The 24,052-nt window shown below is 33.6% G+C and overlaps 3 protein-coding genes and 1 non-coding gene across 6 annotated transcripts; all 4 read right to left on the reverse strand.

Moving 5' to 3' along the window:
- Nucleotides 1–2,159: 2,159 nt before the first annotated feature.
- On the reverse strand, nucleotides 2,160–10,385 carry LOC126657436 (callose synthase 12). Of its 2 annotated transcripts, none has more exons than XM_050352123.2 (2): nucleotides 4,896–10,385; nucleotides 2,160–2,600 (listed from the first exon to the last, which is right to left on the reverse strand). In XM_050352123.2, the coding sequence occupies exon 1, from the start codon at nucleotides 10,215–10,217 to the stop codon at nucleotides 4,902–4,904; it is 5,316 nt and encodes a 1,771-aa protein (XP_050208080.1). In that variant the 5' UTR covers nucleotides 10,218–10,385; the 3' UTR covers nucleotides 2,160–2,600; nucleotides 4,896–4,901. The 2 variants fall into 2 exon arrangements, with proteins under 2 accessions (XP_050208080.1, XP_050208081.1); XM_050352124.2 differs by having other exon boundaries at nucleotides 2,160–2,620.
- Nucleotides 7,184–7,264, reverse strand: LOC126658954 (small nucleolar RNA J33). The gene has a single exon (XR_007634519.1). It is a non-coding gene; the product is annotated as a small nucleolar RNA J33 (small nucleolar RNA).
- Nucleotides 10,386–15,640: 5,255 nt separating the features above from the next.
- Nucleotides 15,641–19,307, reverse strand: LOC126655880 (uncharacterized). 2 transcript variants are annotated; one of them, XM_050350220.2, is made up of 3 exons: nucleotides 19,023–19,307; nucleotides 17,699–17,989; nucleotides 15,641–17,129 (listed from the first exon to the last, which is right to left on the reverse strand). In XM_050350220.2, the coding sequence occupies exons 1-3, from the start codon at nucleotides 19,173–19,175 to the stop codon at nucleotides 15,972–15,974; spliced, it is 1,602 nt and encodes a 533-aa protein (XP_050206177.1). In that variant the 5' UTR covers nucleotides 19,176–19,307; the 3' UTR covers nucleotides 15,641–15,971. The 2 variants fall into 2 exon arrangements, with proteins under 2 accessions (XP_050206177.1, XP_050206179.1); XM_050350222.2 differs by having other exon boundaries at nucleotides 17,699–17,986; nucleotides 19,023–19,306.
- A 2,483-nt stretch (nucleotides 19,308–21,790) lies between these two features.
- On the reverse strand, nucleotides 21,791–23,710 carry LOC126656257 (CASP-like protein 1C1). The gene is made up of 3 exons (XM_050350773.2): nucleotides 23,364–23,710; nucleotides 23,172–23,274; nucleotides 21,791–22,157 (listed from the first exon to the last, which is right to left on the reverse strand). Exons 1-3 carry the CDS (start codon nucleotides 23,516–23,518, stop codon nucleotides 21,924–21,926), a joined length of 492 nt encoding a protein of 163 aa, XP_050206730.1. The 5' UTR covers nucleotides 23,519–23,710; the 3' UTR covers nucleotides 21,791–21,923.
- Between the last annotated feature and the right edge of the window lie 342 nt (nucleotides 23,711–24,052).

A 24,052-nucleotide genomic window follows, 5' to 3' on the forward strand; every position in this document is an offset into this window, starting at 1 on the left:
AGTAGTAAACTGAAAAAGGATTATTCAGTAAATTTGCATGTCCCCCCTCCCCCATCCGTGTTTTTATATATAGTAGACATTAGTGGATTTTTACATGTCCACAAAAATTATTAAATTTCAATTGAAAATGTAATTAATTGTAAATTTTTAAATTTTACTGAAGCTGTTGTGAAGTGTATATGATGGTGCATGAGGGTAACTTGATTGTTACGGCTAACAGGCTCAGTGTTGTCCGATTTCTTCACTTCATTTCAGTTATCTTTGCTCTATAATAAGCTGGGAATGATTGGATTTTTGTGTTGCATTACCGGTGCAAGTGGAATTTAAAGGGAAAGTTTAGATATTTACTCCAAAAATAAAAATATTTGCACATTATATCTCAACACAGAAAAGTTACAGAAAATACCTCATGTTTTTTTTCAGATTTATGTTTTTACTCTGGGAATTAAAATATTTATGATTTTACTCCGTTATCATCTGGTTATCATAAATATTTATATAATTTATTTTTTTCGTAGGTTATTTACAATTATCATAACCTTATCATACTTCATTATCATCTAGTTATCATACTGTAATGTTATGATAATGACATGATAATGTAGTGATACTGACATGATAATTAGACATTATTTTATCATAACATAATCATAGATATTATCATAACATTATCATATAGGTACCATAAATATTATTATCTCAGTATCATATGATAACGAGATGATAATATTATGATAACGATATGATAATCAAACATTATTTTCTCCAGAAAATCATTTTTTTCTTGCAGTGTCATGATAACAACATGATAATATAGTGATACTCATATGATAATTAGACATTGTCTTTTAAAAAAAAATCATTTTTTTATGTAGTGTTATGATAATACAGTGATACTCATATGATAATCAGATGCTGTTTTTGTGCAGAAAATCGTTTTTTGTGCAGAAAATCGTTTTTTTCAGCATAAAATTGTTTTTCATGCAGATTTTTAGATCAAAAATTGAGAAAATCAAAGAGTAATTTATTTAGATATAAAAGTTAATATAAATCGTATTAATCACCACGAATTTAAAAAAAAATAAAATCAAATAGGAAAAGAACGGTGGAGCGACGGTTAAATGATGGCGGAGCGACGGTTGAGTGATTGCAGAGCGACGACGACTGTTGAAGTAACAGCGAAGAAGAAGAGAAGACATAAAAAAGAAGAGAAAAAAATGGCGAAGAAAACAGAAAATAAGAGAAGAAGGGGAAGAAAAAGAGAGAGGAGAGAGGAGAGAGAAAAAAGAGAGAAAGAAAAAAAAAATGACAGTTGTCATTAGTTGTCACTTGAGAGAAAAAATTATGATTAGAGTAAAATAATAATAAAACCTAGATATAACTATAATATAAACATTTGTTAGAGTAAAAAAATAAAAACAATAAAAATATGAGGTATTTTCTTTAACTTTTCCTTATTGAGGTAGGAAATCAAATTATTTTTAAAAATGGAGTATTTATCCTAATTTACCCACATTAAAGTTATTGTTGTAAAGCCAACTATCAACATTTACAAGAGCAACTGTACACAGAATAACTCATTAGAAATGGGTGTCGGCAAGAGCAGAAAGAAAAACAATAAACTAGGTGGCCCTGTTATTTGGTCCCATACTGGTAACTCAATTCAGTGTTTTAAGAATAAAACCAAACTGGCTAATTTAACTAATTCAAATATACAACCACAAATTAAACATCAGTTCAATTTGATTCTTTTCTAAAAATAAAATTTAAGTTCAGCTTTAAACCGCGTAAAATATAAATTAATTAGACTAGAAAAAAAGCCTATTTCTTTGTATAGTTAAAAAAATATGATTCATTTAATAATTTTTCAATCTGTTCACTACTAAATATTATATAAGTGAACCACTAAATATTATATAAGTGAACCAGGGTCGTTCGATTTTTAAAACACTGCTTCTCTCGCTAGTTGCCGAAGCTTTATTCCCAGATAAAGATGAACTAAACAGCCAACTATAAACCTATCAATGTTGCCCCATTTTGTCATCAATAATAATAGATTTATTGCCTCAGGAACTACATAGATTCCTCTGTCAACAGATTTTGACCCATTCGATTTACCAGTTTCACAAATAAGCTCATAAAATAGAAGAAAAATAAAGTAGGAGCCATATAAAATCACCATCTTTGCATCTATGAGCTGAAGCATAATCAGTGTTCTAAACCAGCCAGAGTGGCCAATACATGAAAAATGAGAAGACAAACTATGGTCAAAACTCAGAAACAAATTAGTTACACATCTAGCAAAAAGAATAACTAATACTCTATCAACCTCAGACTATCACACTATTCTCTTACTATGAACACTATGTGAAAAAGCTAAACTTTCAGAAATGAACATCAATAGGAGCATGATATATCTCATTAATTACATCGCTGTAAAAGATGAATCTCAAATCGAACAATAAAATAGAATTTTCCTCCAACACAATGACTGAAATTTCTTTACCAGCATTACTCGCAATCCACGTCAGAGACTCGCCCACGAGACATCTACAAAGATCTAGCTGATCCATTAGTCGCCATCATTCCTCACCTCCAAACTGCATTGCATAACTTGGTCCTATTAGTACCAGTCAATTATGAAAATTCAGCAGTCATTCAGATAAGACCAAAGATAAATGACCATCTTTACATGAACGGGACAAAAGCAGCCAACTGATAGCAACTGCCGAGTAAAAATACATGCATATAACAACAATAAGTAAACTGATCACTGCACCAAACAAAATCCTCTTAGGCATATGTAATAGCTATTCCTTGCTTTGTTTCAAATTTTCGATAAAGAATTTGAACAAACAGTCATCACGGTTCCATAACTTGCGAGTCAAGATCAATTAACTCACAGTTAACAATTTTAATCAATTAGGCTAATACTCTCTAATATTAAGTCACTTAACCCCCAAATTAGGTCATCGGGGCGACGCGGCCTGTGAACATGTTCATTTTGTACAATTAGGAGCTTAGTTGACCTAAAATTAGAGAGTATTGTCCCTAATTGATTAAAATTGCTAAGTGTGAATTAATTGACCCCGACTCACAAGTTTAGGGACCGCGATGACCCTTTGCTCATAGCTATTCTATTCTGTATATATTCTATTCCGCAAATCAAATATAACATTAGGGTCACAAGACCAGTACAAAATATCTAACTTATTAGCTACAAAGGTGGCCATTACTGTTTCTTGTTCTAATTATTGCCTGAAAATTATAGAAGACTGGGTTTAACCAATTTATATGCACTTGCAATATCACCATCAACGGTAAGACAAATAAAAGAGTAATAAACTACTCACGAGTGAGCATTTACTATGGCATCTTTATAATGCAAGGACCAAGGCTAGGCACTTTGTTTACATTTTATTCAGCCATCCAAGTCATCATTCAGCCAAACAGTGCCAGCTAAAACATAAAAATCCTAGAAGAGGGTGAAAATATGGGACAAGCACACTCCAAATTACTTAGACTAGGAAATAGGAATAACTAAAGGTCATGTTAGCACAAAATGGCAGCAGCAGCTGAGGGAAACTGGAGATATTAGGGGTGTGCACGGTTCGGTTCGGTTCGGTCTGGAGTTGGAATTGCCATAACCGAACCAAACCATTCCTAAATACTGAAAACCAAACCTCCACTTTCGGTCAGCGGTTTTGTCGGTTCGGTGCACCGAATTTTCGGTTTTAACCGACCGAACCGGGTCATTAAACCGAAATAAATGAAAAATTACTTTATTACATAAACTGATATTTTGATATTGTTTAACATTTTCTAATTTACATCTTAAAATTAAGAAATAAAATTAGCTTGATTAATTTCCATTTCTACTTTGCTCCAGATGCAGATGATGGTCCTGCAAAAACATACATGTCCACCAAATCAGCAATAAACTGAAGAAAAAAAATTAGATCCAAAAGAACCAAATTGATAAAATTTACTTACCTTGTTAATCTCATATTTTTCTTCAAAGGAATCACTATAGCATCGGTTACATCTCTGTGAATTAGCATTAAGAATCGGCTAGGGAAATAAGGGAAGATGATAAGATTGAGAAACAAAACAAAACCCATCTCAGTGTTAGGGTTTTAGGCTTAATTTGGGTTAATAATTAAGAAGATCGATGGAAAAGAGAAAAGAAAATAAGAGAAAAAGGGGGAAAAAGAAAGAGTTTGGGTGAGGGTGAGAGTTTGAGTGAGCGGCAGATAATGACATTAGGGTTTTTGCTTAAAAAGAGTATATATACTATCTTACTTAAATGACCAAGATAACCCTTCTTTATTATTTCGGTTTTTTCGGTTCGGTTCGGTGACCGAGCCTTAAAACCAAACCGAAACCGAAAACCGTAATTTTTATATATTCTAAACCAAACCAAACCATATAAACCGCTTTTCTGTTCGGTTTGACTTTTACGGTTCGGTTTGACTCGGTTTTTCGGTTCGACTCGGTTTTTGCTCACCCCTAGGAGATATAACCAGCCCAAAGCATGGAATAAATGTATATCAGACAAGTTTAATAGTCAACAAAATGGGGGAAGTAAGGACTAAACATTATATAAATATATCAAGTGAAGATGAAGAGAAAGAGATTCATCATGTAAAAATGACAGAAAACATCTATACAATGCTGGCATTGTCAAAGACTTCAACGAATCCCTTTGCAAAAAAGGCACAGATAGAGGAAACATTAAATGCAGAACTTAATTCCAGGTACAATTTTTCAGTTGCCTGCTGATATTGCCAACTTTTTTTTCAAATAAACAGAGAACAAAACAATTGCAAAGGAAAAAAAAACTGTTGGAGACAAATAAATTTATCCCTGAAAAGAAAACACGGGATGAAAATTACCTCTACTCACACATCAACCTTGGATTTTTTCCCTGTAACAATCTGGAAGATCCTAAGGCCCCTACTGAATGCTTCGTTGAATAGGATCCTTGTCTGCATTGATTGGAAGCCCGGCAACCATGATAGAAGTGCCACAGGCACCATCACTATCACTCCCAACATTATATCGTAGAGACGAGCCACCGCAACCACAGCACCCCAAAGTGAAGTGGACTGCAGAAAGGGACGGAGTACTTGGGCAATCAACAACAAGCCCCATCCAGTGGGGACAAAAGCCAACAAACTGGTAAAAATATCTACAAATTTGAAAGGTGTGAACTCAAGCAAGGCTACTATCACAATTATTGCAAGAACAATAACGAGAAACTGGACTAAGCGATAATAAACGTGTTCTTTGGCCGAATATTTTTCCCGAGCATATGCTATCACCCAATATACGCCAAGAGCGACAACAACATAAATCCAAGACAGCAAGTAAACAGCTATGCTAGTATTCCCATCAGCAATGCCTAACTGGTAGACAATCCCAAATTGGAAAAAGAAGAACCGTAGGTCCAAAACTATCTCCAATAACTTTCCCCAAAGCCCAGTTGTCCTCAAATGATCCTGCTCCTCAAGCCACCATCTTTCCCAGCTTTGCTCAGCTTTTGCATACACCCCACCTTGATACCAGATCCAGTTCATAAAATCATCAAAGTCATAAACTGTTTTCAACCAGTCAAAACCAGATGGATTGAAAACAAATGGAGCCATTATCCACGACATAACCAGGAACCAACTAGTGAAGGTCAAGGCTATGTAAACAAATGTAGACTTAGCAAGAGCGCTGTGTGTAGCATAAACTGTAAGTATCAGCCCAAGCTCGATTGCCTTCACGAAATGGCTGCGGGCATAAAGCCTATAATTCTCCGCAAAACTCTTGTGCTCCACAACAAAACCACGCCCAGTTGCCCTATATTTTGCACCACCATGAAGGATAGTTCGACCAAAAAAGTGAGTTTTCGTACCCATGGAAAACGTATAGAAGACAGATGAGAGCTGAAGCTGCATCGTCAAGAAATCCCAAATAGCTTGGAGGAACCCATGCTCAAGAGAATTCTCTACAATCATCGGCAGAGCAGTGAAAAGACCAAGTTGAATTATAAACTGCTGATTCAAAATAGCACCAAGGGCTTTGTTATTACTGCTGTCATTAGCCATAGCGGAAGCCTCAACTCCACTGAGAGCAAAATAAAGCCGACCCCATAAAAAGGCATACACTGTCATGACAACCATCATAGTGTTAAAATAGAATCCCACAGTGGTATAAAAGAACGATAGCATCCGGAAGAAGTCCAGCCTATGTCCCAACCTATAAACATCTCTGCTAAGAATTTGCTCTCCATTTCCACTAGCAACCTTTGCTTCAAACATGGAAACTTGATTAAACCCAACATCCCTTCCCTTGCCAACTTGAATGTATTCATGGTGAGTGACATTGCCTCCTCGTAAAGTGCAGTTAAAACCAGCAAAAATGTCTTCACTAATGTTAATCACCCTTGAAGCTTTACTGATGCCACCACGAGTCAAGAACCAAAACCGGTCAAAAACATCCGGATGGCCATAATGCATCCTAACTTTCAGAGGGTTTGCCAAAACACGCTGGCCTAAGGTGACGAAGCTTGTTTCCTGAGCCGACATAAACCACGCCAATGACGACACAGAACCGGTAAAGATATGCTCTCTTACTCCCAAAATAGTGGGTTTTCGAATACCATAATAGCGACTGTATTCTTCCAACAGATTTCTCATTTTGAGCGCCTCTTCAAAGTAATTGTCTTGGTTCATATCAATCGTCTGCACTGCATCACCGCGGGTAAATATAAGAGCATGATTTTGATTTTCTGGTTTACCCTCTCCAAGTTTCAAAGGACCTGGTAACTTGACCCTGTAAATCTCCACTTCCTTCTCTAACTGTTGATCATACTTCACAAGCACGGAGTAATATTCTGTCTCATCTCTTCCTGTGTTCACCTCATCAACATAGGCAACTCGAAGGGCCTCATTGTTTTTCATCAAATATAATATCTCCTCAGCACGGGGATCCTTCTTTGCCTTTTGAGTCCCGTATATTTGACAGGCGACCACATAAGTGTATTTCATCAAAGCCGTACCATACTCATGACCTTTGAACAACATACTCACTGAACTGCCATTTCTGCTTAAACTCTTGGAAGAAGGCGATTTTTCGGAATTAAAGCTACTCAAACGATCATCACGCCTCATTGAACCAAGCTCCCGAGAACCTTCCCTGATGTCCATCTCTGAGGCAGAATCAAGAAAAGCCAGCATCTTAAGTGCACGATAATAATACATCATTCCTCTCACCGTACGGGATAACGTCTGTCCTCTGTAAGATGCCCAAAGCCTCAGATCTCTCAACCTGTCTGACCATATCTCATGATCATTCACCATTCCTTCCCTACGCATCCTTTCCATAAAGTTTGTCCACTCATCATCATAAATTGTCTGCAGATAATACAATATGGAAATCCCATCTTCATTCTCTGTTCGAAGCTGTTCTCTGCTGTACAGGACTTCTTCATTATAGTAAGGGGTCAAAACACTAAAAGCCATCATTTTCTCAACTTGGGGAGCATGGGGCATGTTCATAAACAGGGAATTACTAAAAAAGGCAATTCTACGTCTGGCCTCAAGATTCTTTGGGATGTTGAGCATTGAATCCCTAGAGGTGAGAATTGTATGCAAGCGCCGTACCTGACGATAGAAGATTTCATTACTGGCATCAGGCAATTCAACTGCATTCTGGAAAAGCAGTCCAGCCATGGCAGCAGGATCACGAGGAGCCAAGCCATCCTCCCTTAGTTGTTCTGTATCCCTCTTCTCTTTAAAAAAATCCCTCACAGCAATTTCATAAAGAGCCTGAAGGGTATTCACCACCTGATTAAAATCCTTCTTCGGTTTACTCAACAACTGGACAAGTTTTATCAATCTTGTGTGGAAATTAGGCAGAGCATTCATGTTAAAAGTCTTGGTGAACTTCTCAATCTGCAGTGAGTGATCAATTTCCTGAAACAAGACAGTGAAAATTGAATGTTCTTCAGTGTTTACCTTGATGATCTCAAGCAATAAGTGCTTGACGCTGTCATAAGCTTCTATAACAGCACAGCGCCTATACTCATTCTTACATATCTTGTACCAGAGCCACTTGTCAGGAGCATCCACCAACTCTTTGGCCTGGCTAAGAGCAAGTAGCAGTTCATTGCAAAGTAGAAAACATGGCCAGCGAACAACTGTCACATTCCAGGAATTTTGCGGCAGTTCCAACAACTCAAACTCGCAATCAGAGATAATGTCCTCTTCTCTAAAAGTCGATACAATTTCATTCCATAACAAAGCAAACTTGTTTGCCTCGATCTGATTAGACTCCAGCTTCTTATAGGGCCGGCCAAGCCCGTACCTCAACTTCAACCGATGAATCGCATCTTTAAATTTGCTCTTGAAAGTCCCCCTTGCATTCAGTAGCTGCTCTTCCGGCATGAGATTGAACTGAAGTGCACTTGCAAAGAACTGAAATCTCAATCTCAGTTGTTGGATGTTTCGAATTTCACCCAAATGGTCAAATAGCCCCACTGCCGCGCCTGCAAACGAGGAATAAATGGCATACCAAATCTGCAAGTCCATCAGGTAAATAAACACCACAGGAAGCCACAGCAACCCTACTGCAAACCGGTTGCTGTTCTGGAAAAACTCGTGCCATTCGTACCTCACATCCTTAAAATCCAGCAGCTCCCTCGATGGCTTAATCATGGGTTTAATCTGCAGAAAGTAACTGAAAGCAAACTTGGTAGCTAAAACCAGAATCCAAAACAGAGTATACCTGATGTTATCAAAAAGCCCCTCCCTCAATCCGCGACCAACAAAACTCCTACTCTGGAACCACCACGAGAGCAAGTAAAAGATTCTCCAATTTGTATTCTCAAGAAAATTCCTAATCCATGGGATTATAAAGAGAGCCACTGCCAACAACTCAGGCAACACAAACACAAAACCAGCCTCAAGAAAATTCACTACCCTCTTGTTAGCTGCACTGGACCAACCCCTATCACTATTCTTTTGACTCCAAATCCTCCCATAAAGAACACCAAATACAATAATCCACGCAGCAGCAACTACACTTTTCAACACCATTCTAACCCCGGATCCCATAGTCTCCCTTGAAACCAAACTATACTGCATCCCAGCATCCAGCAAAGACTGCAAAAACCTCAACCCACTCCAAGTAAAGAACACAGTCAAAACCCTAACTTGAACACCCCTATCCTCCAATGCCTGCCATGGATACTCTGTCTGCTCCCAAGCAACCAAAATCGCAGCCTGTAAAAACAATATCAACATAACCCACAGCCTATCAAAACTCCTGAGCAAGTTCCAAAACGACCTCTGCTCAACAAACCCCGTCTTCCCGACATGCTTCTTCCTCGTGGCAATCACGAAAAAGTTACTCCCAACATCAATAGGCCACTTGAGTTTATCAAAACATCTCTTAGTCCAAAAATACTCGTTCAAATCATCATAATTTCGCCAAGCACTATGCGGCGCAGTCCCGTTCTTACTACTCTCTACCTCAGCTTGAATCGTTTTATAAATAGGCTTAACAACAAAATTTAAAAACGCATTCTCGCCAGAAATTGAAGGCATCACAGGCTGACCTGTATTCTCATCAATATAATCTTCTAATATTTTATTCAATTCCATAGCCATATTATGAAATATATAACTAATACACTCCGGCATAAACCGGAGATTCGCCGATTCTCCCCAAATTAACAAATAAAGCGACACGTATAACAACTCACGCCGGTTATCACTGTTGGACCGGTCGGAGATCCAGATATTCGACTTCTTATTCAAATAAGAACACCAGGTCGTGTAGTTTTTCAGTAATTTTCGCCGGAATCGACGGAGAACGGCGGAGTCCAGCGTGTCGATATTATCCGGCGGCGGAGTTAACCGCATCTGAGCGTTTGCAAGGTGAAGGACGAGATGTTCTCTCTGATTCTTTACGTTGTCGTTTTGGAAACCGAAGAATAAAGCTAACCAGTCTAGGAGATCCATAGAGGAGTGCCATTGTGCGTACGGTGGCTTTCGGAGGTTTCCGACAGTGCGGAGAGCGGCGGCGGCGGCGCGCACTTCTGGATAGCGGAGAGAAGGGTGGTCAGCTAAGAGGTTGTGGACGGGGATTATGTTGTAAGGCTCATCTTCTGGCTCTTGGTCCCTGGCGGAGCCGGGGAGTCGGGCCCGGTGACGGAGAGTGGTCATCGCATGTGAACGGCGAGTGTGGTGCACGAGCTAACGGTGGGATTTGGGGAAGTGATTGAGAGGGGATGTGAAATGGCGTGGAAAAAGGAGGGAATTGGGGGAGTTGTTTTAGTTTTATCTGAGCGCGTAGAAGCGCGTATATTGGTTGTAACGGGGTGTGTTGAAATTTGAAAAGAAATGAGATTAATTTCCTGTTTAGATCCTTAATTTTTTATTTTTATTTTGATAATTAGATCCTTAATTGTTACTACTATAATTACGTGTCTTCTTTTCTTAATTTGTTCTAGCCCTAGTTGGTGGACGTACGTATTGACTTTGACTTTGGCATGGAGAAGAAAATGAAATGTGTAATATACTCCTAATCGGGAAAATATATTAAGATAAGTCCGAAACAGCTACAATCGTAAATTATTAGACTTTTCCGATCATCTGAAATAAAATTAGCACTATATGCTAAAATATGCACAATCTGATTCACGAATCTTTCAATAAAAAACCGTTTTTATTTATTTGTTCATTTAGTTAAAATTGTACGTATTAAGATAATGAGTGTTTTGTCTCAAATTATAAAAATAAATACAAATATAATCCTATTAATTAATAAATGCATTTTAATTAATTCATAAAGTCATTTATTGAGAAGGGAGATACATTTGAAAGATAATAGATAAAGTCATACTAAAATTTTAAATTGACAACTAATTAGAGACAAATATATTTTGCTAAATGGACAACTAAAAAAGAACGAAAGGAGTATAAATTAAACATCTATTTTAATGAAAAAATTATGTTCCGTACGTTTTTTTTTTTAAATGTTTGTAAAAATATGTTCTAACATTTTGCTATTGTAAAAATATTTATTTTTTAATTTTTGTTGTAAAGTATGTTGTTCTTTTTCAATCTATCAATAATCTACCAATAATTAATAAAAGAGCGTATTTTGCAACAGAAAAGACTATAACTTATTTTTCTAAATGTTTAGCTGAAAATATGTATTTTTATAGTAAAATTCATTTTAATATTAATGTTATAACCAATGAACAATAGCTCAAATAGTATACACGCTATGCAGTAAACTACTAGTTGTGGATTCGTTTTTTCCCTCAAGCGCTTCCCTCTTTTCAATTATATTTAAAAAAAAAATTGTTGTAATTCAATTTGAGAGTGGGTACAATTATAAAGTAAAAGTTAGAGATTATGTAATATTTGTCAAAAAAAAATTCTCTCTTTATAGTTGGTAAAAAAAACAGCTGAAATTCATTAATTAAGATATAACAAATTGTATATGTTAATCATTTTATTGAATAAAGTCAACAATTTTTAATTCATAAATAAATGCAACTGGATACTATTCGAATACAAACAAATCATGTCTGTTGAGAATTTAAATAATTTGATAAAATGGATTGCAAGAGTAATTACATAGTACTTTCTGAAGAATTTTAATTAGAACAAAAGAAGAATCTCAATTGTAAAGAAACATTCATAGTATGTATCTGCCTTTCAGAAATCAAATTGAATGACTAGTGTTTGCGAAGCCAGAAATTAATTTAAAAGTGGGCAAAAATTTAATATACCATAAATGTAAAATAATAGTATCATATAATTATAAAAATAGGTGGACAATTTATCTAAAAAATAGTTAAATAATCATATTTTTACTAGTTTATATAAAAAAATTCACCTAAGAATCTAAGACATTAAAAATAAAGGTGGTCAATTGACCATCTTCATTTGGCTATACCATCAGTTCATGTTTTACTCAATTCAATTGTCAATTTAACTTGCTAATAAAAATAAATATTAATAAAAACTCTCCATTTTAAGAAAGTGCAAGCATAAATTTAAATTTTTATGAAAAAATCAAATCAAATTGATCTGAATTTTGTATTTAACCGGTAGGATCGAATTGGTTCTTAAAACAGTGATTAGGAATGTTGTATCTGAATGAAATTTGGACATAAGTTTAGGGGTGTAAATGTAAAATATTTCACTTCAACATTAAAAGACGGCATTGATAAATTTCGCTATCGAAACTTTGAATATTTCCTTTATGCCTAAGTTTCTTCTTTTTCTTAAACAAAATAGACAGATTTAGATATAATTGAACGGATCTACCCAGAAAAAGTTGATTCTATTTTATACTAATGTTTATTTTAATACTTATTGCAATAATTATATCCAAATGGACCGTCTCCATTAGCTGCTGTTGCTTTTTATAGTTGAAAGTGTCCGTTACGCGCTATTTTTGAAATCCAACCTTTCAAATTTGAATTTTCTGGCTGGCCCATAGTATCTGTGGACCATCAAGCTGTTGGTTTCTTCAATTCTTTGTCTCGATGATTATGATTCTTTTTGCCCATATTCCATTTTTACAAAGGAGAAATTAGTTTATATACTAGTGGTATTTATATTACGGGGAAAATAAATGCTAACGTTTCATATTTTTAGCGATTTAAATTAAATATTAGAATGTTATAAAATAAATTCTAATTTTTTTAATTTTTATATTTTGTGGAGCAAACTGTTTTTCGGCCATTATTTGCATATGTGGTAGCCATATTATTGACATATTAAATTTCAACGTTTACAAATTTTGTAAATAAATTCCAACTTTTTGCAATTTGCACTATGTAATCTAAAAAAGATAACAAACTAGCCGGAATTCTGAATGAGATTACAAAATGCAAAAAATGAAAAATATTAGAATTTGTTTTATAACGTTTTAAATATTAAGTTTATATCGCTAAAAGAAATGAAATTTTATAATTTGTTTTGTAATACTCCTTTATATTATGAATACAAATAATATTTTGATGCCGTAATTTTATAATTTATATTAATTATATTTAGACTTTTAAATTTTCTATTCATGATACATATTCAATTCTATTATAGTTGTGAAAAAATGAATTATTATACCTTTTTATAAGCTATTCTCACCTCAATCTATTTATAAATATATTCATAAGTATTTGAATTAATTAAAAAAATTATTATTTATAATTATATCTCATTTTTAAAGTTCATTAAAACATAATATTATATTTTTATTAAATTTGAATGAAATGGTTGTAATTTAAACTCAAGACTTAATACCATAACACTTTTTCTATTCAATAATTTCGTATGGGAAACCTTGTAATTAGCGTGAGCTTTCCCTTGAAACTTCATATTTGACAAAGGTTGCTAATATTTTCTTTTTAACTTCTTCTACATCCACCAAAATATGGAGTTTATAATAAACACGTCATCCTAATTTTACAAAAAATGTTTCATTAAAAGAAAATGAAAGTTGACAATAAATATTTAATAAATAATAATATTAAATATCCAAAACTAAACCCTAACTGCAACAGCGAAAGAGAAGGACTTTCTTTTTCTCGTTAAGGTTAGTGTTTAGGTGAAAAAAGAAAAGAAATTAAAAGAAGAACAACATTTGTTACGGAATGAGGTTTTTTCTGTTAGCTTCATCGTGTTTTTTTCTAAGTGAGGAGTTGAGAAGATGAAATATTTTGCCCTAGATCTAATTCGATGGAAATGGAATAAGGGAAACGAAACGCACCGTTTCTTTTAAAAAAAAATAAGAATTGAAACGGCAGCGTTATGCTGACAAGGATGGAGTCATCGGAGTGTCTGACGCGGTTGCGGCAGCATGGAAATGTGCGATGCCACTTAGGCGGATTGAAGCCGAAATTCCCATCGGTATCATTATTGCAAAAATTGGATAATTGGTGTATTTTTAAACTAAAATTAAAATTCTCAAATACCAAAAAAACACCAGTTCATTTAAGCCTTTTTTTTACCAAAGTACTTTATAACTTTAAATCAAAGGAAAAAGTTGGAATTGGGACTCACATGTCTTGCACATGTAGCCATGCTCAAGAGACGAAGAGAACCCTTTATTAAAATAGGAATAGGAGTGAAAATGCCAAGTCGATAGATGAATGAGTAAAAAATATTCTCGATCCGAATTTATAGGCTAAATTTATATACATTGAATTATTTTAATACTAGTTTAATTTGTAACTTTAAACTAAATTAAAATATAACAATTTTTAATATAATCAAAGCACGTAATTTTTTTTTGTAAAAATATTATAATATAAATATATCTAAAGTTATACAAAACATTTAAAGAAGAAAAATTTACAATTGTTTTTTATTTGAGTATATGTTATCTAAAAATACATAAATAGTTTATTATCTAATTGATCTAGAGGTAATTGTTAAAAATTACCAAGTTTAAGTCTCATAAATTCAAGAATGAAAATTATTTGTACTCGTATATACAAGCGTTTAAAATTTTAAATCAAAGTTTATCTTTCACAAAAAATTTATACGGCTCGAATAGAGATTAGTCTAAATGTGAAATGTTTAAAGATGACATCTTATAACTTTCGATCTCTAAAAAAAATCTGCTTGAAAATGAATTTGTTATATAAGACAAGATTTTTTTTGAAAACCATCTATACTTTTATAAAAGACCTCTCTTATTGTAAAAATATATATCGACTTTTTTTATTGTTAAACTATTATTTAACTTATAAAAGACCAATAAACTGTTCTCATTACTATTTTTTTTCTAAAATACCCTTTCTGCAGAAACTAATGCTACCGCCACTGTAGCAGCAGTGATTACCTTTGTTGATGACTGCTTTCAACTTGCCAGAAATTTAAGACCCACAGAAACACCATTGGTGAGCTGAAATGAAAAAAACAAAACAAAATAGATCAACATACACAAAGTTATAAATGAATTAAGTCAGGTAGGATTTTGAAGTATTCATATTTGTTTTAATTTTAAACGGAATGTTCATGTTTGGTTCATTAGAAATATATAGTGTTCATTTATAATTTAAAGCGTGTGTTCGACTCATGTCCTGCTCGTGTTAGTTCTTTTATTTATCTGCCAATAAACGAGTTCGCGGAAGTACTTAACAATTTCGTCCATAAGCTTGTTCATTTAACTTGTTCGTTTAGCGAATAAACAAATGAATACGAGATCAGCTCGTTTGATAGCTAAACAAATGAAGTGAAACAACCGAACACATGTTTTTCTATATCAAAACTATGCAATTTTAATAAATTTAAAAAATTATTCTTAATTTAAATACGAACTAATTCACAAATTCTTAGCCAATTTGCAAACTCTTTTTCAAACTAATATATGAACCAATTCACGAACTCTTAATTAAACTTAGCTCGCTTACAAAAAATAAAACAAGCTCATATATGAACTGTTTGTGAATATAAACGAGTCGAACACTACTATTTTCATATTTAGCTTGTTTAAATAAATAAACATAAAATCTAATTCTAGCTCGGTTCATTTAGAATATGAATAAATATGAACCGAACTCTTATCGATCCAAAGCTCCAGTTCGTTCGCAGCCCTAAGCATACAAAACAAGTGCAGCCTATAACAGAGAACGCAAAGATTTGCATGGATCACAATAGGGGAAATATTATTCCAAACGGTTAGACATGACATGATGCAAAGCCTGGTAAAAATGCATGTTTCATCCTTCAAAAATCAAAAGGCTTAAAACTGCAACTGGATTTCTCCCTTCTAAAAAAACCATGGAGAGAACACCCATTACACTCAGTAAGACGAGGAATTAAAGATTACATGATATACAAACTACTCCATTAAAATACCGTCCATCATTGTCTGCCTTTATTTAAATGTAACATAACTTAATACCCCACTCTTCACTGGTTCGATGTTTGATGCCTGATAATTTACCCGCTTCATCCTGACCAACCTCTTTGAGAACCACCGGAAGAATTGCTCAACCTATCAAGCACGGCATTGAAATCCAAAGGCTGACCACTCTCTTCCATCCTCTGTATCACAGCAACAATATGCTCTGTCCTAAAACCCATGCTTACCAGCTTGTCGATCAATTCACTGTAAGGATGGTTACGTGCAAAGTGCGAGTGGCTTGGATTACGACTCATCATGTTCGGGCCGGAAGCTGGCTGCGAGTTTTGGAGACCAATATTGTTAGGAGGATATCCACCCTGGGTAAAGTGAGGTTGTTGAGGTGGATGATGTGTTCTTCCCCCTTCAGTCTCATACATCATGTATGGACTCCCAGGGGGAAGTGCAGAATGGGGTCCACCAGTTGTATATCCATCGCCCGGTTGACCTCCATACGGACCCTTAACTTGCTGAGCCGGAGGCTGCTGAGGAACTGGTCTACCAGCTCCATACCCGTAAGGTAGAGTATCGGCACCACTGGATATGGGTTGAGGAATTGCCGTATATGACAACTGCAAAGGCATGCTGTTCTGCATCGTCTCCGGCGGAGATGAATTTGCTTGTTGACTAGGTGGTGGATAGGTAGGATAGACAGCTGGCGACGAGGGCCTGATCGAGGGCTGTTGTGGTGCTTGCACCTGCTGAGGTAACTGCTGGGGCCACTGCTGCTGATACTGGGTATACTGTGGACCTGGTGGCGTTTGATTTACTTGTGTCTGTGCTGGCTGTGGTGCTACCCGAGTCATGTCTTGCATTTGGGGGTTCCCGTATTGAGAATCAGCAGGCATATATTGGCCCTGCGGGTGTTGAGCCTGGACTGGCGGATTTGGTAGTTGGCCTGAAGGTAAATAATAAGATTGCTGTTGTCTCACATTCTGAGGAGGAGCTTGACTCGGTGGAGGCACAGGTGCAGGTTGTTGCTGGGGTACTATTTGGTGGGGCAGAGCAAGTGCCAACTGTTGGTTACGAATTTCGGGCGAGTTATCAGTTTTCTTGGGATCAGAGGCACGTGGTGAAGCTTTTTCGTCAGATTGAGAATGGTTTGACGAAGAGGGCTCTTTCTGCACAAGCTGAAGCTTGGCCAATTCTTTCTGAGTCTCGGCAAGTTCTTGTTTGTCTCTTAGGATCTGGATGGACCTATGAACCTGCATGAAGCATAATAAACAACTGATGCTCTTGCATCTCACAGCTCAAGGAATCCAAACTATAAGAAATCAAGATCAGCTAAATAGGAAAAACGAGTACTTTCATGGTCCGCAATTGCATATAAAAAGAAACTTGCATTACCGCCAAAACTTGCAATTTTCCTAACTTAAAGCTCCAGCTAGTTCAATTGAACAGCAGAGAAACTTTTTTCCTTTGACTCTTCAATTAAGGATGCTACAAACCATAATTTGATAATTTCAATCCTAACTAATTTTCTATTATATCAAACATTACCTGTATATAATCTAATTGTCAACATCATCTGTTACTGATTCTCATTATGTGAACCTAAACCTAAATGCAAATGCTAAATATTAAGCAAATCATCCATTATTTGATAGGTGAAAGACTAACTTCTTTATGCGGAACTTTCTGGCGGATAGGATAATCAAATGATAATGAGGGTAATCTACGAACATATAGTGCTACGTTTCACATCTAATAGCAAATAAGTAAAATAAAAGCTTCCCATAAATGAATGCACAAAAAATTCATAGTCCTAACTCACTTCTTGAAGATGTTTCTCCAAAGATTTAAGCTTTGAATCGCCATCTGCTCGGTGCTGAACTAAATCAGACCGCATGTCCCCAATTGATTTGTCAAGGTTGTAACAATTTAGTTCCAACTGGGAAAGCCGTGAACTGACCCCCTCCAGAAAACGCATCAGACTATCAGTATGCTTTTTCATGCTTCTCTCGATAACAGAGAGAACATCTGGACTGAATGAATCTTCTGGCTGGCTGTAGGACGACACAGGGAACACAGAAGACCTCGACATTCTGCTTTTGTGATAATCCTGCTTATAGAATAGAGCAACATTCTTGAGCTAGTGAATCTCATAGTTATATCCACATGCTTCATAGGAATAATGTGTTAAGCACGTACTACATCCGACATTCAAACTACAAATGAAAAGTCTTCTCCCATATATTGATCCCAATTCAAGTTTCAAAACTTGAATCCTAATAAACCTCTAAGATACTAGAGGAGCCATAAAGAACACTTCTCATTAAGATTACATCATAAAATAAATCTCATGTCGTGAAGGAGCCATAAAGAACACTTCTCATTAAGATTACATCATAAAATAAATCTCATGTCGTGAAATTCATCAAACAAACTCATGATAAATATTCCAAAATGCTTGACCAATTAAAGTCACCGGAAAATTCTAAATTTGCAAAAAAAAAAAATTGCTTTGATATATAAAACATTCAGTAGAAGCTACGACTAAACAAAAGCACATCTTCATCCAATTTCCAGTACGATTTTTCACAGGACCATCACCGAAAGAAAACTAAAATTCTTTTACACTTCTCCAGCAAATCCAAGCATTCTTCACAAGATATCACAACATTCTACCTCAAATTTCATTACTACCGGCATATAGTACACAACTAAAACCACCGGCATGTTCTGCGCTATAATTTCAATAATCTCAATTCACTTATCTATAATCCAGCTGCACATAAGTTAAACTAGCAAATATTTGCATTACACTTATTTAATTTTATCTAATTCACCCTATTCAATTTCACAACTTCAACAAAAAAAGTGTAAATTCCTTCTCCTAATATACAGTCAACAACTAAAATATACCCAAAACCCAACACCAATAAACTCAAACCCTAATTAATCTAACCTCCCAAATAAACAGCAAAAATCTTTAATCGCTTTAATTCAAATTCAAAGTCAAATAACCCAAACAAACCCAATCAAACAAAAACAAACAGACTATTTTTCAACTCAGTAAGCTACAAAAGCTCAATTTTTTAAAAAAAAATTAGCAGTTGAATCCTAAGAAATTAAAAGTTTAAAAACAAAAAAATTACCTTGGAAGAGTTAGACCCGATTACAGGATCCGAATGGATACCATTAGAAGAATCTTTGTTATTGAAATCGTCATAAGAGCAAAGAATATCATCAGTTCCGAAATCAAATCCTTTAGAACCCGAATTTGAGCGATCAGATGACCCAGATGCCATTTTGGGAACTGAGACTCAAGATTTTGATCAAAGAATAAATCTTTATTTAAATTTTTTGAAGGGTTTTTTAATTTTAATGATCAATGAAAGAGAAAATTATCTTATTAAGGCGTGGCTTCGAAGGAAGAGAAGGAGTGATGAATATTTTTTATATGACTTTTTTTTTTGAAAGAAACGTTTTTTATGTGGCAGATAAGGATGAGAGACCGACCTTTTAATAAAAACAAATTAGAAAAATTATGTATTTACGTGTAACTCTTCTGTTGGTGGATAACATATTTTAATATTATTTTTATTAAATAAGACATAAATTGGAACTCATATATGATTATTTTTGTATTAGTGGCGGAATAATTATGATTGAGGGGTTGTGAATGATTATGATTTATTTATTTTTCATAATTGATGTTATGTGGACTAAACAACTTTTTTTAAAATATTTGGGTTAGAGAGAATGGTTGTATGAGAAATCGAATGTGTGATGACCTAGTACCTTAAGAATATTATTATTTAATTAGAAATAAATTTGAAAGGAAATTTAAAAAAAAATTAGAGTGCACTATTTTTAATCTAATATTGATAGAAACAAATAAAAAATATTTAATCATTATTTCTCTTTTGATCACAACCAATTTATTTATTTTCAATAACAAATAAACAAAATAATGTAACTATAAAATGTTAAGAAAATAGTACTACTCATAAACTTACAACGTAATTAAATTTATATATTGTTATGGTTTTTTATAAATATCATATTATGTCGAAATTATAGTTTTAGTTAATTTGGATCGAGCAGAATAAAATATATAAAAAAATTCAAAAGGTTTTTATAATTACTCTAAATTTACAATTCAAATACAAAATTTATGGTTAAGAAAAAGGAATTCTTCAAACTCTTTGTTCTTCATATATGATTTTTGTTTAGGGGATATTTTGTGAATTTTGTTGGTGTGTTCAATAATTTTGACATAGCAAACTATATAGGAAGCATCTAGGAAATTAGAAGATGTAAAGAATAATATAATTTGTTAAATTATACAATCAAATATGTGTATGTGATAGATACCTACCTTTCTAAAGAAGAAAGGGGGCATGAAATACCTATAATTCCTTGTGGGAAATGAAACAATGGCTAATGAAATTCGTCATACATGGACCTTTGACTTTAATGGTTGGGCATAATAATTAGATCAATAGTAAGTAGTTTCTGTTTTGATCATGTGATATGCATTTTAATATGCAATGTTATTAGTTTTTATCATGTGTATAAGCTTTTTATTTTATTATAATAACAAGTGAATGAAAAATTAAGTGTAAGATTTTACTCTCAAGAAATGTAAGACTTTCAAGTGTAATTATAATTTTTTATTGTTAAACTATGTTTGTCAAAAAATATAATTGTCAATCACATTCAGATGAATATATCATAATAAAAAAGGGTTTTACTATTCGCTGCCCCTAATTATTTGATACCGCCCCTACAAAATACCTTTTTATCCTTCTTCCAAAAAAAAACTATTAACATGCGAATACGTCGATTAAAATGACGGATAACGATTACAATTTGTCGAGTAACGAGTATCGACTTTCCGAAACAAGTTTTTTCGAGGTAAAATTGTTTTTTTTTTTCGTTTTTTTTTGCAGTGGGCCGACGCCAATTGGGGGTGTCGGCCCACTGGGGAGACGTCCCAAAAGGATGTCTCTCATCTGGGGGAACGTCCTTTTGGGATGTTTTCCCTGTTTGACGTCCCCTTTCCGGACATACGTCCCCTGTTGGCGTCAGCCCGGAGGACAGACGCCGCGTGGAGAAGTTCGTCCTCCGGGCTGACGCCAACAGGGGACGTCCCGCCCGGAATTTTAAAAAAAAAAATTAAAACATTAAAACAACTAAAAAATTTAAAATAGAATACTTACCGGCGGTTTCCGACCTACGTCTCGCTCGAAATTTGACATTTTAACCGTAGAATATGGTTTTCATTTGATAGTTTGAGAGGATTTTTTTTTTAAATAGAGAAAGGGTGAAATAATAAAATTAGAGGCGGTACCTAGTAAGCCATCAAGCACAATATAATTTAGATAGCCTGAATTTCCTTATTATGTTCATGTGTCTTATTGTTTTTAAGTAAAGAGTCAATTCGGTTCCTAAATTTATAACTCAAAATTAAATAAATTACTTTCTATTATTTTGACAATTAATGCCAATTTTTCAATTTGTAAGTTAATTCATACAATTTTCTCTATTTTTAGGCCAATTAAGAATAGAATTGGGTTATTCTAATCCATACACTTGTTCATATTATATAATTTTATTCATAATTGACTCAAAAATAAAAAATAATTGTTCTTTTTCTTTGATGAAAAAAATTTTTTGTTCTTAATTGATAAAAATGATCGAAAGTGAGTTATTTTATTTGATTCGCAAATTCAGGAACCGGATCGATCCTTTACTCTATTACTTTCACTCTATTGCAATTTGCATGTGTTAGCTTTTCTCAATCTTATAGTTATGATCCTTCATTAGCTCATTCCATTTAGATGTTAGTATATGATTACTACATTTTCTAATTAGCTCACGTAGTTAGATATTATAATCTCCAATCATGGAAACAACATCAAAACCACAATATGTACTCAATATATATAATTAAAAAAGAAACAAAAATTACATTCTCAAGTCACTTCTCCAATAAAAAAAAGTAAATAAAAAATAATTCTAATAAAAACTTGATAACTTATTAATTGTTTTTAAGTTTTCTGAAGTTGAAGAGGATGAAGAATAGTGTGAATAGAATATAGAAGCAAAATTGCATAAGTAATGAGAGCAATAAAAGCAGCAGCTAATGATCCTGTAATTTGGTCACAATATTTAGGAACTTGACCACAGATGGGTAACCAGCCTGCATGCGAATTGCCTTTTTTTCCAACTTGAGCTACGGCTAGTGCTGCTGATATGCTTGAACTCACCAACATTGTAAATACCTATACATTTTTCCAAAACAAAAAAAAAATACACTTGTGTATAATATAAGGTCTAATTGTCAAAAGAATGCTAAACTTTTACTTTTCTTTTTATTTTAACATCAGTTTTTGTAAAATTAATGTTTATTTTTAAAAATAGCATGTATAGTTAAAATTATAGATAATCAATAAATCAAAAACCTTTATTAAAAAATAGGAAGAATGTAGAAAAAAGACCATTCAAGTTATTCAGAAAGAGCACACAATTCTTTTTAGTTTTTTCTTAGACACTTAGGTCCTTAATATTTTTAAATGATACAAATAAACCTCCATACTTGAAAAAAAAAACCATATAAATAATTAAATATATGAAGGGTTAAGTGTCCAAAAAAATAAATTAAAAGAGCTTTAGTGCTCTTTTCAAAAAGTCAAAGGGTCTTTTTGCAACATTAAAAAACGGTAAGAGCCTAAATGACAAAAAAAAAACTAAAATACTTATGTACTCTTTTTAAATAACTTGAAAGGTTTTTTTTCTTCATCTTTATATGATTATAGAAAAATGCAGTGATGGAATAAATTGATGAAATGAGAAGGAAATATGCAGAAAATAAAATAATCATTTATATTATCGAATCTTTTATTTATTTATTTTTCTTAAAATACTACTCTTGTACCATCGTATGTTTTTATATAATGAATAAACAAAATTGAAATCTAAATATTTAGTGAGAATCTCAATTCCATCTAATTTTTTTAGTTAATTATAAAAAAATTCATTTTTTTTAATTTAATTAAATATAATCTATTTTGATTATCGTACTAAGTTGGAACGAAATAAAATCAATATATTTGAAAAACTTTCCCAATGAATATAATCCGTCGCAATCCGTCGATGATGCACATTAATCATCAACGACGGATATATATCGGTCCATTGGTGATGCACATTACCGACGAATTCGATCAATTTATATGTTTTATAATAGTAATTTACTAGCAATAAAATCATTTCTTCATAAGTATGAATAACATTACCACATCAGTTGCCACAACTAATTGCCAAAGCTTATTTTCCGAAGGGAGAAACAGAATAACGAAACCATAGATGCTTACGATCGAATTTACAGCCACAAAGTATCTGAAAATTAAAATAAAAACAAATGTTTTCATTTTAATCTCCAATAATAATATTTATCAAGCAAAATTAACATAAAAAAAAAAACTTACTTGAAAGCTGGTGTATCAGTATACTTAGCTTCATAAGAAATAGTGAAAAAAGAACCCGACTCATGACTGGTAGCCATAACAATTGCTGCTGCTAATGTACTACTGAATGCAATTAGCCTCAACAAAAGTGTACAAATTCTCTTAATTTTGGCCATGAAATTAAAATTATTTGCAATTTACTCCAAAATGTTGAAATTAATGGTATGAAATTTGAGAAGGTAGCTAAGCTAATGGGATTTGGTATATAAAGGCAGATGAAGGATGGTGAAGTTTTTGAAATTAGTTTCTGCTTTGTTAGTTGAATTGTCTATCTGCCTACACTATATACCACCGTCCACTACTAAAATAAATCTATTTTTTTCTAATTTTTCTGCTACATAGACATTTTATTTTTAATAATGCATGCATTTCCGATTTACTTATTTTTAGCAGCTATTTGGGATCATGTATCTCTTACTTTGTGCATGGTAAATTATCTAATTCTGATTTTTTCACATGAAGAAAGTAAAATTGTTCGTTTTGGTACTCTTACCGGAAATAAAATTGATTATAAATTTAAGTCATAACACGGTGTTTTATAGAGACGTGTGATTGTATAGATCTCTTTAAATGTAACACAAAAAAAACTGAATAAGGTCAAGTTTGTAATTTTTAATAAAAGCACTCTTCTTATAAAAAAATAAAATAAA

The sequence above is a fragment of the Mercurialis annua genome, linkage group LG7, assembly GCF_937616625.2.
Source record: "Mercurialis annua linkage group LG7, ddMerAnnu1.2, whole genome shotgun sequence".
Taxonomy (NCBI): domain Eukaryota; kingdom Viridiplantae; phylum Streptophyta; class Magnoliopsida; order Malpighiales; family Euphorbiaceae; genus Mercurialis; species Mercurialis annua.

What these genes read in the sequence shown, in the direction of transcription:
- LOC126657436 (XM_050352123.2), bottom strand. Translation starts at nt 10,217, where the DNA reads ATGACCACTCTCCGTCACCGGGCCCGACTCCCCGGCTCCGCCAGGGAC.
- LOC126655880 (XM_050350220.2), bottom strand. Translation starts at nt 19,175, where the DNA reads ATGGCATCTGGGTCATCTGATCGCTCAAATTCGGGTTCTAAAGGATTT. An exon ending in TCGGGTCTAACTCTTCCAAG is followed by an intron (nt 17,990 to 19,022) that starts GTAATTTTTTTG and finishes CTATTCTATAAG; the next exon opens with CAGGATTATCACAAAAGCAG. An exon ending in TGGAGAAACATCTTCAAGAA is followed by an intron (nt 17,130 to 17,698) that starts GTGAGTTAGGAC and finishes TGCTTCATGCAG; the next exon opens with GTTCATAGGTCCATCCAGAT.
- LOC126656257 (XM_050350773.2), bottom strand. Translation starts at nt 23,518, where the DNA reads ATGGCCAAAATTAAGAGAATTTGTACACTTTTGTTGAGGCTAATTGCA. An exon ending in ACTGATACACCAGCTTTCAA is followed by an intron (nt 23,275 to 23,363) that starts GTAAGTTTTTTT and finishes TTTAATTTTCAG; the next exon opens with ATACTTTGTGGCTGTAAATT. An exon ending in TAGTTGTGGCAACTGATGTG is followed by an intron (nt 22,158 to 23,171) that starts GTAATGTTATTC and finishes AAAAATGTATAG; the next exon opens with GTATTTACAATGTTGGTGAG.